This window comes from Podarcis tiliguerta (genome assembly GCF_965153285.1).
Source record: "Podarcis tiliguerta genome assembly, chromosome: 13".
NCBI classification, from domain to species: domain Eukaryota; kingdom Metazoa; phylum Chordata; class Lepidosauria; order Squamata; family Lacertidae; genus Podarcis; species Podarcis tiliguerta.
In genome coordinates, this window is record NC_139546.1 from 30118582 (window position 1) to 30134399 (window position 15818).

General features: G+C 39.7%; 1 protein-coding gene and 1 pseudogene across 2 annotated transcripts; one reads left to right on the plus strand and one right to left on the minus strand.

Annotated features, from left to right (window-relative positions):
* Window positions 1–2634: 2634 nt before the first annotated feature.
* On the plus strand, window positions 2635–3561 carry LOC310663415 (olfactory receptor 5F1-like; annotated as a pseudogene). Its single transcript has one exon. The product of its transcript is annotated as an olfactory receptor 5F1-like (transcript).
* Window positions 3562–12630: 9069 nt separating this feature from the next.
* Window positions 12631–13548, minus strand: LOC310662178 (olfactory receptor 14A16-like; the record flags this gene model as incomplete). Its single annotated transcript, XM_083408948.1, has 1 exon — window positions 12631–13548. The coding sequence occupies exon 1, from the start codon at window positions 13492–13494 to the stop codon at window positions 12631–12633; it is 864 nt and encodes a 287-aa protein (XP_083265074.1). The 5' UTR covers window positions 13495–13548.
* Between the last annotated feature and the right edge of the window lie 2270 nt (window positions 13549–15818).

Sequence of the window (15818 nt, forward strand, 5' to 3'; positions counted from 1 at the left end):
GCTCCACATCCTTTATCTATCTCACATGAGGCAGCTGATAAATGGAAGAGGGAGAAGTTTGAGTACAGCAAGAAGGAAGGGACTCTGAAAGAAAAAAAAGTAGCCATTTTAAATAATGGCAGAGGTTTGAGTGGAGTTTGCAAGGATAACACTCAGAGGGGAAGTGGTTGTTTAAAACAACATTTCAGTACAGTAAGAAGGGTGTTTGGAAAGGCTCAGTTGTTTTCACTTTGTGGTGTTACCATTTGTGTTATACTTCTCATTGTTAAAAACTGTTATGTTTGGGGGGATTTTCTAAAAAAAAAAATACAACCTCTCAATGTCCCTTCATCCCTCCTTTATTCAAACCTTTTGTGATTGTTTAAAACCACCATTTTCTTCTCCTCCACCCGTGCTTTACCCAAACTTCTGCCAAGGCAATAAATGGCAGGAAGGAAAAAGCATTTTTGCTGCTCTACTTACATTACAGCATTCCAATTCCGCTTTTTAAAAACAATTCCGCTTTTTAAAAATGAAAACAATTTAGGGACAAAAAGAATGAAAATACATGGCATGGCATATTTGCTCTTCAAACATATCATTAAGGATTTCTGAACTGGTCATAAACCACATTTTTGAATGTTTCTATTAGAATTTTAGCATGCTTTAAATTAAGATTGGGAAATGTAAAAACACAAAATTGCCTCATGGCCTTTCTGATAGATATCCACTGTACTTATTCCCTCAGCTCTTTGAGCTGCTCCCACTTGAGAATATTTTAATGACTCAAGTAGATTCTTTACATTCCTCAATGGGACTAATTTCAACAGCCCCACGGTGAAATAATCTGAAGTTAGCATAACACAAGCATCTTACTATGCAGTTGTCAATAAGAAGAGATGCTGGACAGCAAATAAAAAGGCACCCAAAATGAAATGTTGATTCGTTTACTGTATGACTTCAGAATTGACATCTTAGCAATGGAATGAGGTTTGTTTCTCTTTCTCTTTTAACTCTCACAAGTGGACTTCCTTCCCCTGCTTCATATGATTTTAGACAGACCCTTCCCCCACTGAAAGGGATGGATCTGGTGCCTTTAGTTTGAGCCTGAAGAGTTTATGGCTAGGATCCAACAGGGTTATTTAGGCATGTTCAAGAACTTGGGCACACTAAAGGAAATGCTGGCTTCTCCTCCCCCTCCCCCTTTGAACAGTAGATTCACTGCTTTATCCCAATATGTGCTTGGTGTGTAGTAAGGGCTCCTGGGATGCTCATGAAACTGGAATGAGTGTGGATTAACTTGATCTGAGATGCTGTAGCTGCAAAATGTGTAGCTTTCAAATATGTGTAGGAGTTGCCACTGCCATAATTTGAAGTACATCAGTGTAACTGGTAAATCAAGAATATTACAACACATGGAATAGTAAGCTCATTAATAACTCAATATAGTGTTGAGTGAATCCCTGATAACTGTAAAATAACATGGATTTTAACAATAGTGGCTGGCTTGTGTAGCTGCAAAGTCCTTTGCTTTCATTCAGTAGCAGTTGTTAGACCAAAGAGAGACTAACAAAGTGGTCATTGGAGGAATTTATATGATATATGGGAAAATAGAATACAGAAGGGATAACCAATATATCAATACACATTTGTTCTATTTAATCCAAACATAGAGAGGTAGTGCTGAGGCAAATGGTCTGCTTCTTTTTACATCTTGGTCTCAATTGGTCAGTCAGGATAGACCAGAAGTCGGAGGCCATGACATGGTAGAAGAGAGGGAAGGAACAAGAGGAGACTGGGAGAAGCAGAGCTGGCAGCCATTGCAATGGAGGGAAAGTAAGAAGACCGAGAAAAAGCTGGAGAAATTCTGAGGCTAAATGCCTCAGTGGTGACTTATAGGGAGAAGGGAGAAATGCATAGCACTAGGCTGGATGTAACAGTACAGCAAATAAACAAAACAGGATGAGCTCTAATGATAGCAAAAGTCTGAAGCTCAAAGAGTAAGGGCTCACCAGGAGGTCTCTGACACTAAACTTTTGAATCCGTAGGTCTTCTCAGTTGGAAGGAGGGAAGTGACATCTCCTTTTGTGTTATACTCACACTGACCCTGATTTAGCTCCAGTAGCACAGTAGTTTGTCTCCACATAATTGACAGGCATAGAGGAAATGAACTTAATCAGAGAGATTTGGCTTCCTATTTCCTTCTTTCAGAACCTCATAGATCAACACATAATGATGGAACACAAAGATAGAGAGACACAGGTGCAAGACAACACAATGCCTGGAGAACAAATTGTTCACATGACACAAACAATTAAGCCACGTCACTTGTTACAGGGCAAGGATGTTTGAGAAGTTGTTATCCATTCTGCTTTGGAGGGAAATATATCTAGGCCCCACAGTCAGTCACTCAGCATGATTGAAATCCGTCCATGGAGTCTTCCCAATAGCCATTTTTATGAAGTGCAATCAGTGCTACCTAACATTTTATCAGTAGCTGTGTCAGACTTTAAAGTCCCATTAAACAGTTGTCAATACTTAACCCCTCTTATTATGTCCCCCCCCCCCACTCTCCTGAATGTGCAGCTCTTTGTACAGTGAAGGAAGCCCTCTGAGGAGTCCTGATGCCTTCTGGAGATAGAAATCCATGGCAAAATGGAAAGGAAAAACCAAACCACTCTGAAAGAATTCATCTTTTTGGGACTGTCAGATGACCCTAAACTCCAGAGCCTCCTCTTTGCTATTGGACTGATGATCTACGTAATCACCTTATCAGGGAATCTAACCATCATTATTTTAATATAGGCTGACCAGCACCTCCACACTCCTATGTACTTCTTGCTGAGCAACCTGTCATTTACAGAGATCTGCTACATCACCACCACCGTGCCAAGGATGCTGTGGGACCTTCTGTCCAAGGACAAGACCATCTCCTTTGCAGGCTGTGTGATCCAGATGTATTTTTTTCTAACCACAGCTGCCACGGAAGGCGCCCTTCTTTCTGTCATGGCATATGATCGCTATGCCGCCATCTGCCACCCACTGCGCTACACTTTGCTCATGAGCCAGCCAATCCTCAGGTGGCTTTTGGCTGCTTCATGGACCATTGGAAATATCAATGCCATTGTCAACACATCTTTTATATTCTCCCTGAACTTCTGTGGGTCCAATAAGATTGTGCATTTCTTTTGTGACATCCCACCTCTCCTGCACCTCTCCTGCTCAGATACCTCCCTTGCTGAGTTGGTGACTTTCATAATCTCCGGAAGCATAATGATAACAACAGTCTCCTTGATTGTACTCTCCTATATCCTCATTGTCTCAGCTGTACTCAAAATTCATTCAGCACAGGGTAGGATCAAGACATTCTCAACCTGTGCTTCCCATCTTACTGTGGTGAGCATCTTCTACAGCACAGCCATCTTCACCTACATGTCTCCTTCCTCCAGCCGCTCCATGGAACAGGAGCGCTTGATCTCTGTGTTATACACCATCATCACTCCTTTTCTGAATCCCCTCATCTACAGCTTCAGAAACAGGGAAATGCAAGTTGCATTTCTGAATGTTCTTGGAAAGAAATAACACATTGCATTCTGAAAGCTCAGATTTTTCTCTCCACAGACAAGTTGGGGATTGTGCTAAATTGCAAAACATCAAATAATCAGTTAATAAAGAAGATTTTCCATCTATTATTTAGCTCACTTTCCAAAGTAAAAAATGCTAAATTCTCCTGAACCACTATACAGTAGTGACTATATTAGTAACACCCCAAAACTGAGATCTGCAGATATTGTTAAATATTCAAAGAATGAATGAAGACAGAGGGAGAGGAGCAATATTATTATATTCCTGTACTCCCATAACTCTTACCAAAGTGTCAACCATTCCTTGCTGTGACTAGCAAGGGAAAGATGAAAAAATAAAAACTCAGCCAATAAATAACAAGCCCCATCTTAGAGTTATCTTACTAAGGTCTGGGGAGTAGGGGGGTAGACAGCTAAGATCACTATCAGGGCCTATGTGTAACTTAAACATGTGATTTCACATCGCATGCATCTATCTATATCTATATCATCCATATCTATATCTTTATCTATCTATATCCAGAAAGGGTGGAGTAAATTTTCTTTTCCTTTTTTTTTAATTCTTCCCCCCCCCCCCCCAGATTTTAAAATTGACAAACAATTTACAAACAACAAACATAGAAAGAGAATTCTGAAGAATCTCCTGGGCTTCCCTCCTCCCTTTTGTGGGTCCTTATATTAACCTTTCCTCCCTCATCTTGCCTATTAATCCAAATCTATTAAATCTCCATTATAACCAAAATTCAACATTAAACTATAAGTGGTACTCCAATCCTACTAATAATTTGAATTGCTTACAATGGTTTTAAGGTAAATTATATATTTCCCCCATTCCTTATTAATAATTTGGTCTTCCTGAATTCTGATTCTTCTGGTCATTTTTGCCATTTCAGCATAGTCCATCAACTTAATCTGCCATTCTTCTCTGGTAGGGTCTTCTTTCCATCTCTGGGCTAGTAACGTCTGGACAGCAGTGGTTGCATACATGAATAGTCTTTTTCTGATCCGTTGGAATTTCAGCACCTAGAATTCCTAAAAGAAAAGTTTTGGGTTTTTTAGAAAAAGTTATTTTAAACATTTTTTTTCAGTTCATTATGTATCATTTCCCAGAATTCTTTTACTACTTTACATGTTACTTTACAAGGGTGAAGTAAATTTAACCCTTGTGGTCTTAGCAGAACTTTGAAAGAGCAGCATTCAGAGGAGCAATAAGCAAGTTCATATTAGGCATAGGAACTTGTGACCATGGGTGCCTGCAATATTTTTCAAGTAGGGAGCAAGTTCTTCCAATTTTCAAATGATGCTCCTGTCCCAAGTACCATTCCATGCTGCCTTCAACTCCCTTCACCTTAATATTTTGCATCTGAGTGACCCATAAACATAAATCCCAAACATGGTGCATTACAAGTGATTTAATTTTTTCCCCTATTTTGCTATCATGGGGACTCTTATTTTAATTTTAATTTTTGCCCACCTGAGCCTTCCTGATAGGATATACATCATTAATTTAAAAATCAATAACCACAATCCAAGACAAATGTGACAAAGGCTGTTGATCTCGGTGGGCTTAAGCATGCTTAACTCTGCTTTGGACTGTGGCAACTGAAAAAATAACAGGTTGCGTCCAGACTAAGGGCACCTCCAGACTGGTCTTTTATTGCAGGTATATTCTGCAACATATTCTTAACACAATAATTGTGCATTAGTGATAGAGCTATTCTGCTTTAGCTAGTTCTGCAATGCTCCCCCAGTACTACCATATTAAGATTAGTTAGGCTGTCTCTTTATGATGATATTTCAGTTGCATAGAATAAATGGATATGAAGTGCAATAAATACTAGGTGGGATTATATGGTAGACATGAGGATCTACAACCTATGTTAAAAGATCTACAATTTATGTTAAAAGGAGGTCCATGCTGCAGAAATATGTATAAATGAATAGAATCTATCTAACAGGCTTGGTCATTCATTTCTTTAATTCAAATTGTTTTTTACTCTATACCACTAGATAAGAATATTCAGACTTAGGGTCAATCACATCCAACCACAAGCATTTTATTAATTTGATTTTCTTATAGGTAATAAGATAAATTTACATTTATGTGACTAGTTTTTCTCCAGTCATTAGTTTTGGGTTTAGTCAATCAGCTAGCTACAAATCCACCTAACAGTTATGAGAAAGTTGCACTTCAAGTCACCACCTTGGTAGAATGTGGTCAAAGCAAGCAGCTGTGCAAAACTGAACTTTAGAAGGGAAAAGTCAAAGCAATATTTTATGCATTATTTTGGATGCCTAAAGGGCTTTACAAATGTTATTCTTTTCCTTCACAATAAGCCCCATTTTACAGCTGCTACAAATTGGAAATGCTCAAGGTCACAGTATGGGCCCTTGACAGTGATGGGTTTGAACCCAAGTCAAAGTCCAACATCCTAACCCTATCCACTTCACTGTATCAGATCCAAAATAGCAGCTTGGGATGTGTGTCTGCTATTGTTGTTCTCCCCCCCCCCCCAGAAAGTTGGGAGATGTTTAATGAGTCTCAATTGGGTTTCTCCCATAGGGCCATGATGCCACTGTACAAGTTTCCTGATCTCCCAACTTTAATTGGAATTTCTTCTGTAAACTAAATGAGGGTACTAACATACCAGGATGACTGCTAAATAAAATACATAGCACATTAGGTGCATATAGCCCTACATATTTCACAGGATATATATTTGCTCAGGTTGCTTTCAATTTAATGTCCATTTAGCTTCACCACATACAAGCCTGAGTGAGCATGTCATGGGAAGATGGCTGAGGAGAGATTGCAGCCAGAGACTTCCAGTTATTATTGAAGTTAAACTGAGGGAGACTGGTTCTTCTGTAAAAGTTATGTGATCCATCTACATCATTTAGCACAGCAGCTGACCTGACTGATTGACTGAAATTTCCCCAGCAGAGACAAAAAGATAGGATCCATTTCAGGGATAAAAAATCAGCTCTTCCATGACTGGCAAAGCATGTAACTACAGAAACACAGCATCTGCCTTTGACCTGGGACTCACCATAATGAAGGAAAAGTGTAAGTAGAATAGGAAATGCTACCATGGACACTCAATATGACATTGGAGAGAATCCTTTGGAAGGCAAAAGGGGCATTGCAGAATTAAGACTTTAATGAGCAAGGATTATGATATGGTGAGGGGAAAACATGACTGCAATGGGTTTGAGTGTTGTGAAAATATGTTAAAAGAAGGAATAAAAATAAGGATGAACTATTAAAGCTAAAGAATAACCACAAATTCATTATGATCACAAAGTATAAGGTTATCAGGGGCTACTAGTTCTGATTGCTATGATCGAGCTCCAGCGTCAGAGGCTTTTTTTTAAGCTGGAACGCACCGGAACTCAGTCCTAGTACTTCTCAGGTGGGTGCCATTGCCACTATAAGAGAACAAAGGAGGCATTCATGGTGAGTTCCTGCACCTCTTTTTCTAGAAAAAACAGCACTGAGTTTGCCTCTGGATACCAGCTGCTAGGGTTCACAAGCGGGGAGAGCAATGTTGCACTCAGGTTCTGTTTGAGAGAACATAGTAGAAAAGGATGGTGGACTAGGTGAGCCTTTGGCCTTGGCCTGATTCACCAGGGCTAATCTATTGTTCTTATATTATTCAGAGTGCACTATTAATATATTCTACAAATCTGGAAAATAATAATAACCAATGACTGAATTAAAGTGTGTTTTGAAATAGAAAGCATATCATTGCCCTCTGATTACCTGTGCCTGCAACTATCTATTTAAAGATAATAAAACCTTGAGGCATTACTCCATGAAGACTAACTCAATTAAGATCATCTGCATGAGTAATGCATACTTCCAAAAATTAAGAGTACTTTGAAAATTCTTGATTACTTATTATTGGGAGTGTACACATTTACAATGGTACATTTTTCACCCATCAATTTCCCCATCAAAATCAAATACTGACCTCGTTGATTGCACTGCAATCTGTGACAAGGAGAATAGTGTCATTTACCTTTGGGAGCTGAGCTCAGAAATTCTATTTTAGGTAACGGCTGGTGTGCTGATATGTATAAGCAATGATCTGGTGAGAGTTGGAAGGAAGAGGGCTCTGTTAAAAAGGGGACATTTTGGTTTCATCAAATCAGATAAAAGATCACAATAATGTTTCTGGAGAATGTCGCAACAGACCAATATGAAGCCATAATTGGAGTAGATGTAGTAAAATAAACCATTTGAAAACAACTGAAAAACTTCCCATTTCCATCTAGCTCCTGAATGAATATTTCAAGATTTGGAAATGTTTCAGCTGTTCTAGCAGCGCATGTGTTTAGCAGTCTGATACCACAGACAGTCATTGCTACTGTTCTAAAAGCCAATGTGGTGTCATAGTTAGACTGACATAGTTAGTGTTGGACTGATCCTTGGATAGCAGGATTAAAATCTCCACTCACCCGGGAAGCTGACTGAGTGACCTTAAGCCACCCACAGTCTCTTAGCCTCACCTGTCTCATGTGGTTGTTGTGTGGATAAAATGGGAACAATGTATGCCACCTGGAGTTCCCTAGAGGAAAGGTGGGATATAATTGCAGTAATAATATAAAATATAATGAGTAAAAGGAAAATTAACTAAACTAGTATATTTTGCTGTGGACTTAACATCATTAAACTCTTTCCCCAAACTGCAACTCTTTCTTCATGCTACAAAGGAAAACTGAAATTAGGGAGTTTATAGCATTAGTTATATGCTTAGGAGTATAGGAAGGATGTGAGAAGTTGCCTTATTTTGAGTCAAAGTATCAGGAAGAGTGGAATAAATTTAATGATTATCTAGAGCCAGTGTGGTATAGTGGTTAAGAGTGGTAGTCTCGTAATCTGGGGAACCGGGTTCGCGTCTCCGCTCCTCCACATGCAGCTGCTGGGTGACTTTGGGCCAGTCACACTTCTTTGAAGTCTCTCAGCCCCACTCACCTCACAGAGTGTTTGTTGTGGGGGAGGAAGGGAAAGGAGAATGTTAGCTGCTTTGAGACTCCTTAAAGGGAGTGAAAGGCGGGGTATCAAATCCAAACTCTTCTTCTCTTCTTCTTCTTCTAGTTAAATTTGTTAAGTTAAATTAACTGAAAATAGCTTGCAGATACTTAATTGGCTTAGGATTTTATTTATGTTAAGTGATGAATTAATATGTTTAATTCCATAAGGTGAAGATTTAAGGATGTTAATGCTTAAGTTAAATTTCATAAGAATTGGGATTTGGAAAACTGTTAAAAGGACATGCAATGAAATTCAACCAAGGGGAAGCGAGAGAGTCACTTAACAAAGTTAATAAGTGTAATTTTCAATAAGGCTATGATTTATGTTTGTTTGTCTTGTGTGTGTGTGTTTGTTTGTTTGTTTGTTTGTTTATAATATTGTGAAAACCAATAAAAAATATGTGAAGGGGGAAAAATATTTTGAGTCAAACCACTAGTTCATCTAGCTCAGTGTTATATACATTTACTGTCAGTGGTTGTCCAGGATTTTTTGGGTGGGAAGACCTCCCCAGCCCTACTTGGTGATGCCAGAGACTGAATCTGGGAGCTTTTGCATGGAAAACAGTTATTCCACTACTGAGCTTTGACTTTTCCTAGAAACCTAGGTCTTTACCTACATGAGCTCTTTCCAAAATGAACAAATTAGTCACTAAGGAAATAATATCACTGATTTTTCTAGAATGATTTTTCTTAATTTATTTTAATTATATACTAAATATTCCACTTTCTTTCAGAAGGAACATATGTTGGTAAGATGACCTTCAGAAACATCTCTAAAACCATTGTCACTGAGGTTGTCCTACTTGGCTTCTCTAATCTCCACCAGTTTCAAAAACCACTCTTCTTCCTCTTCCTTGTCATGTACATACTGACTTTGATTGGGAACACTTTAGTCATCGTCATGATCCATGTGGACCACCGTTTGCATACACCAATGTACTATTTCCTCAAGAATCTCTCCTGGTTGGAGATCATCATCACCACAACTGTCACTCCAAAGATGCTCACCCTACTTATCTCAAAGGAAAACACTATATCTTTTGTTGCCTGTGCCTTGCAAGGATATATCTACTTTGTTGCTGGTTCCACTGAAGTCCTCCTTTTGGCTGCTATGTCAGTGGATCGCTATGTGGCTATCTGCAACCCTCTGCGGTATACTGCTATCATGAACTCCCGTGTCTGCGTGCTAATGGTCCTGTCTTGTTGGTAGTGCAGCTTCTTTTCCATCTCTGCCTCCATGGTGCTGAAGGCAGGACTGCCTTTCTGTGGCTCCAATGTTATTGACCACTTTTTCTGTGACAGTGGCCCTCTTTTGGAAATGATCTGTGCTGATGTTCGCTTTCTCCAGGCCTTAGATTTGGCAGTTTCCTGCTTCATGCTTCTCAGCTCTGTATCTGTAACAACAATCTCTTATATCTGCATCATTGTCACTGTGATTAGGATACCCTCTGCTAAAGGCAGAAAGAAAGCCTTTAGCACATGCACTTCGCATATCACTGTGGCATCACTTTATTATGGCAGCTCCATCTTCATCTATATCAAGCCAGCTGGCAGCTCTTCAATGGAATTCAACAAAATAGCCACAGTATTCAACACAGTAGTAACCCCATTGCTAAACCCTATTATTTACAGCTTTAGGAACAAGACCGTGAAGGATACACTGAGAGATGCATTGAGAAGACTGCAGACCATTTTGCAAAGTGAGGCCTGAGATGGAATCTTGATTCATTTTTCCAAATTGTCCCTATATAGAAGAAGAAGAAGAAGAAGAAGAAGAAGAAGAAGAAGAAGAAGAAGAGTAGTTTGGATTTGATATCCTGCTTTATCACTACCCTAAGGAGTCACAAAGCGGCTAACAATTTCCTTTCCCTTCCTCCCCACAACAAACACTCTGTGAGGTGAGTGAGGCTGAGAGACTTCAGAGAAGTGTGACTAGCCCAAGGTCACCCACCACCTGCATGAGAAGGAGTGGGGAATCAAACTCCGTTCACCAGATTACGAGTCCACCGCTCTTAACCACTACACCACACTGGCTCCTACATGGGGAGAAGGAGCGAGAGACAGGTAGAGATGTCCTGCTTGTCCCCCACTTCCAAACAAATTATGCAGTAGACGGGAGAGGCATATAATGGGTATGGGAATGAACAAAGGTTAAGTGGAAATAAAAAGGTCATTAATTAAACTAGTTTTCCTCATTATATTTCAGAAAGCAAAACCTGTTGTGGAGTGACATTGTGTGGGAATCCTGAATTCTTGCCTAATATCACATTGGGGTTCTATATCTAAGCTTTATGCAAGGAGCATATGTGAATCTATCTCTGACAGTCCCTTTACACATAAAAGGAATATGCCTAATTACAAATGTGTCAGGAAAAAGCAAATCTTTCTGTTTTTAGAGGTTTGTAGACCCTTATGTGTTCTGCAAAAGATCAAGGAATGACCCGTCAGGTAAGACATTAAGCAAGTTGCAGTCAAAAACTTCTGCCACCACCACAGAGGAAGAAGAGACATTGGAGGAGGATGTGCCTGGTGCCTATCGCTGGGGCCATGCCCTCTGCACCAGCCCCTGAGGAATCTGGGGCAGCTTGTGTCTGAGTTTCCTACCTGCTCACTGCCTGCTTAGTGCCTGAGGTCATGTGCAACTTATAGGGTGCATTCAATAAACTAGCTTTAGGATTTCTCTGTGTGTGCTGTGCATTCTTGTGGAGTGGGATTGCAATGCTAGATAAGGTGGGTGTTTGGGGTCTGTGCAGTGGGTGTAATGTGGGTGCAACATGGGTGTTCTGGTGTGCTCCCGTGTGCTTGCTTACCTGGCCACACTGCCCCATGTTGTTGGTGCACATACCTGTGTGATAAGAAGAGCATGTGCTGATGTGTGGCACACACATTGTGCTGATTGCCTGCCCCAATGAGCACTGCTAGAGACTCTGTGTGCACTCTGTGCCCAGTTTGTTTGTATTCCTGCACTGGCAATTATGAGCCATTTTGGGTGAGCTATCTGTACAGTTCATACACACCTGATCAAGGGATGTGAAAACTCTCCTTGTGTGTCACAAGTGCACCCCATTCCCTGGTAAGTAATGCCAGGTGAGCTGGCTCTCTGTGTTGTGGTACTTTTTTTTAGCTTGACTAGGCTAGTGCTGGACATTTACAGGGTGTGAATCTGGCATAATTTATACAGGCTTAAGTTCCACCAGCCTAATGCATTCAAGAATGCTCAGTACATCTCATGTGCCACATATGTGACAAATAATAATGTATGGAATGAATTACAAACAAACATTCACTGAGAAATATGCACTATCACACTGAACAAAACAAAACAAATTGAAGCAAGGGCTCATCCACACATCTGCTTGTCTCCTGTGCAGAGTGGTTTTCCACTTGTCCCATGCTTTTGAGGATATAGGTCCAAGCAATTTTGCCATGGCATGCTGCTTTCCCCCAGAAAACCCTTTCTTTAACAAAACAAGAACAAACAGCCATCTGCAGAATGCACAGTTTCTGTTTGTTCCGATTCAGCTCTAAAGATTGGATTTTCTTGGGAGAATGTGGCAGGACAAACAGAGGTGTGGCTGAGACCTGAAAGTATGTGCCTGTGTTGACGAAGGAAGGTAAAATATTCTGAATATTCTGAACAAACAAAATCTTATTTATTTCTTATGTTTGTATTCTAACTTTCCACCAAATATAAATTAAGTAGATGTCATCAATAAAGCAAATACAATAAATATAATAAAAGATGGCAGAACAGTAATAAAATACAAAGCAAAATAAAGCCATAAAACAAGTTAGTTGAAACATTAATAAGCATCTAATTAAGATGCTTTAAGATGCCAAGAAGGTCATCAGAGATTAAAATAGCTAGGCCACCCTGGACGAAAAATGCCTAAACTATTGTAAACTAAACTATTGTAAAAAGGTAGCAAAGTTTATTGTTACAGAAGACTATTATTACAGGAAAAAGCTATGTAAGGTGAGCTCAGTGCTTTTTTTAAAAAAAAAAAAACCTGTATTGCAAAAAACAGGCTTATAGGTGAACAGGAGGCCTCTTTTTATTATTCCTACCAAAAATAAAACCCAGCAATTTCCACAAGGCAGTTTTGACATCTTTGTTCCTCATGCTGTAGATTATTGGGTTCATCAGTGGAGGCACCACAGTATATAACACAGCAAGCACTTCATCCAGATGGTATGGAGAATTAGAGGTTGGCATTAAGTAGGTGAAGACAGAAGTGGTGAATAATATGGAGACAACTGTGATGTGGGGAATGCAAGTGGAGAAGGCTTTCTGCCTGTTTGCCATGGAGGGCATTCTCAAGACCGCAGTAAAGATCTGAACATAGGACATGACAATGAACACAAAGCAACCAAGACTTAACACAGCAGTAAATAGAAGAGCCCAAATTTCATTGAGGTATGAATCAGAGCAAGAGATCTTAAGTAGGCGTGGAATTTCACAGAAGAACTGGTGGATGACATTGGAGCAGAAAGGAAGTGAAAAAACAGTACCAGTGTGCAAAGCAGCATTGAACAAACCAAACATCCATGCTCCACCTGCCATTTGAATGCAGCTGCTCCATTTCATCATAGATGCATAGTGCAAAGGGTGACAAATGGCTACATATCGGTCATAGGCCATGGCAGTGAGGAGGAAGAAGTCTGATGATGCAAAAAGGATGAAGAGAAACGTTTGAGTAACGCACTGTGAATATGAAATCAGTCTTATGTTCATGAGAGAATTTGCCATGGATTTGGGAATGATGACGGAGATTGAGCCAACATCAAGGATTGATAAATTGACAAGAAAAAAATACATTGGGGTGTGCAGATGACTGTTGACAGCAACCAGGGTAATGATCAGAAGATTTCCCACCAGGGCAGTCAGGTACATTGCAAAGAAGATCACAAAGTGTAAAATCTGCAGTTCTCGACCCCCAGAAAATCCTAGAAGTATGAAATTTTCAATCATTGTTATGTTGAGAATGGCATGAATCATATTTTGACTGTTGGAAGAAGAGAAACAGTATTGATTAATTCATTTGCACATAGAAGAAGGTGTCTTTATTATAAATTCTGAAATGTCTCCCTGTAATTTGCTACTTACCCCACCCCCATTTCCTGGTTGTAGTTCATTTGTTTTTGTTCGTTTGTTTGTATTTTGCACCAGCAAAAAGGCACTACCAACAAACAGCACCCTCAGATTCTAGTGATTCCTTCAAACAGCTGTAGCACGCTTGTTCCCCAGCCCACCCAATGTCATTTCTTAACTGTCCTTCATCCTGAGATGTCAGGGGTTTGCCATGGGGAGAAGAAGCCCCACTATGCAACCAGTGTTTCATTCCCAATTCTCTGAGTCAAAACTGTTTAAGGCAAAAGTCACAGTCCAGATTTGTGTAATTCTAACTCTGTGTTCTTGTGCTTAGAAAATAGCCTAAATGTGTGTAATACAGCTCCATGCCTGAGGCTAAGCAGGTTTGGTCATGAATGTTATCATGATGGAAGAGTGCCAAGGAACCATAACCACTCTGAGATCTTTGGGGGTAATCTGGGGCGTACAGGTCAGAAATAAAATTATAATGCCATGGATCCTATGATAACTTCATTTTGCCAGAGGAATTTTCCCTCTCCCTAGCAGCCATTGATATGTTAGCAGCTTCCTCCCCAAACTTCCAGAGAGGCATTTCAGGCGTTGCAAGTGTATATATTGGGCAGGATAGAAGGATAGATGCTGCTTCTCTGAACTTCAATTTATTTATCCATCTCAGAAGAAATAGATTGAAAATAAGAGAAGGTGCATGATTAAGACACTATTCTAGTGGGATAGAGCAGGATTGGGGATACTGAACATACAAATGAGGGGATAATAACCTAGAAAAAGAAAACAACAACAACATAATAACAGTGTAATAGCAATGATATTTTAAAAAATAAAGATGGGAAAAAGCAAAAAAAAAGTGGAATAGAATTAAGTGGAAAGAATTAAAGGAATATCAAGAAAGAAGATCTGAGGACACAAGATTGAAGGATAAAATGGGTACTGTATGTTTCTATATATGTCTTTTGCAATTCTGCTTCAAATGATTTATCAGCAAAACGGTTTCTATTTACCTTCGTTGGTCTAGGTGTCTCTCCCTTTTTCTGACACCTTTTAATCCTTCACTCAGTAAAGTGTGAACAAATCAGGTGTATATTTTCTATTTTTTCCTCAGATTTGCCATAATTCTTTCACATCCCATGCAATTGCGAGTGATTCCTCTCCTTTTCTTCTCTCAGATCACAGCAACTCATCTTGGGTTGACAGGTGTGTCTTGGAGAAAGAACTTGTTTCAAACAGCAGTAAAAGAGGCGGGCTTATGTAATAGGAGACATATCTACCTGAATCATTTTGTTCTCTAAAGATTTACTCCCTGTTTCACTGAATAGCTCAGCATTAATGGCACAGAGTGGCTACAATGCTGACTTTTCTGACTACAATAACCTACTTTCAAAGTTTGCAATCTAAGGCTATGTTGCATTGCATTTTCCAGTTGTCAATATTCAGTGAGACCCAGAGAGCTCCTCTTTTGAATTTCCAAACACCCCCACATGGAATAGAGAGGCAATGTTCATGTCATCCACCCAAGGGAACAAATGCAATAGCTGAATTGTAACAGAGGCTGAGGCAATGCCAGCTCTTTAGCATCATTAAGGAATGGAAGATTTTCCTTCATCATTAGGTAAATTGCTGGTACACCCACAAATAATAAAAGTTACTAGGGAACACCAAGAAAAATTATGATAACCATTTAGTTTAAGGTTAGCAGATGTTCCCGTTTCCCGGGGACAGTCCCCGGATTTACAATTCACTCCCCTGACAAAATCCTATCATTCCTACTGAAGTTGAAAAGTGTCCCCAGATTCACTGAAAAAAATCTGGTAACCTTAATTTAGTTGCAATACACACACACATGCCTTAAAGTAACTTGGGGTAATAGCATCAGAAATATCCTTCCCCTCAAGAGAATATACGAGCAAAAGAAGATTTTATGTGGATGCAACCAAAAGTCTATTTAGGCCAGCATCCTATTTTCCAAAGCAGACAACCAGATGTTTTTCGAAACCCGCAAGCAGAACCCATTCATGCAACTGGTACTTGAAAGTATCTGAACTTGCAAGTTGTGATGGACATCATTACTAGTAGCTATTGAGAGAAGCTATTGAGAATAAGAAGGGACA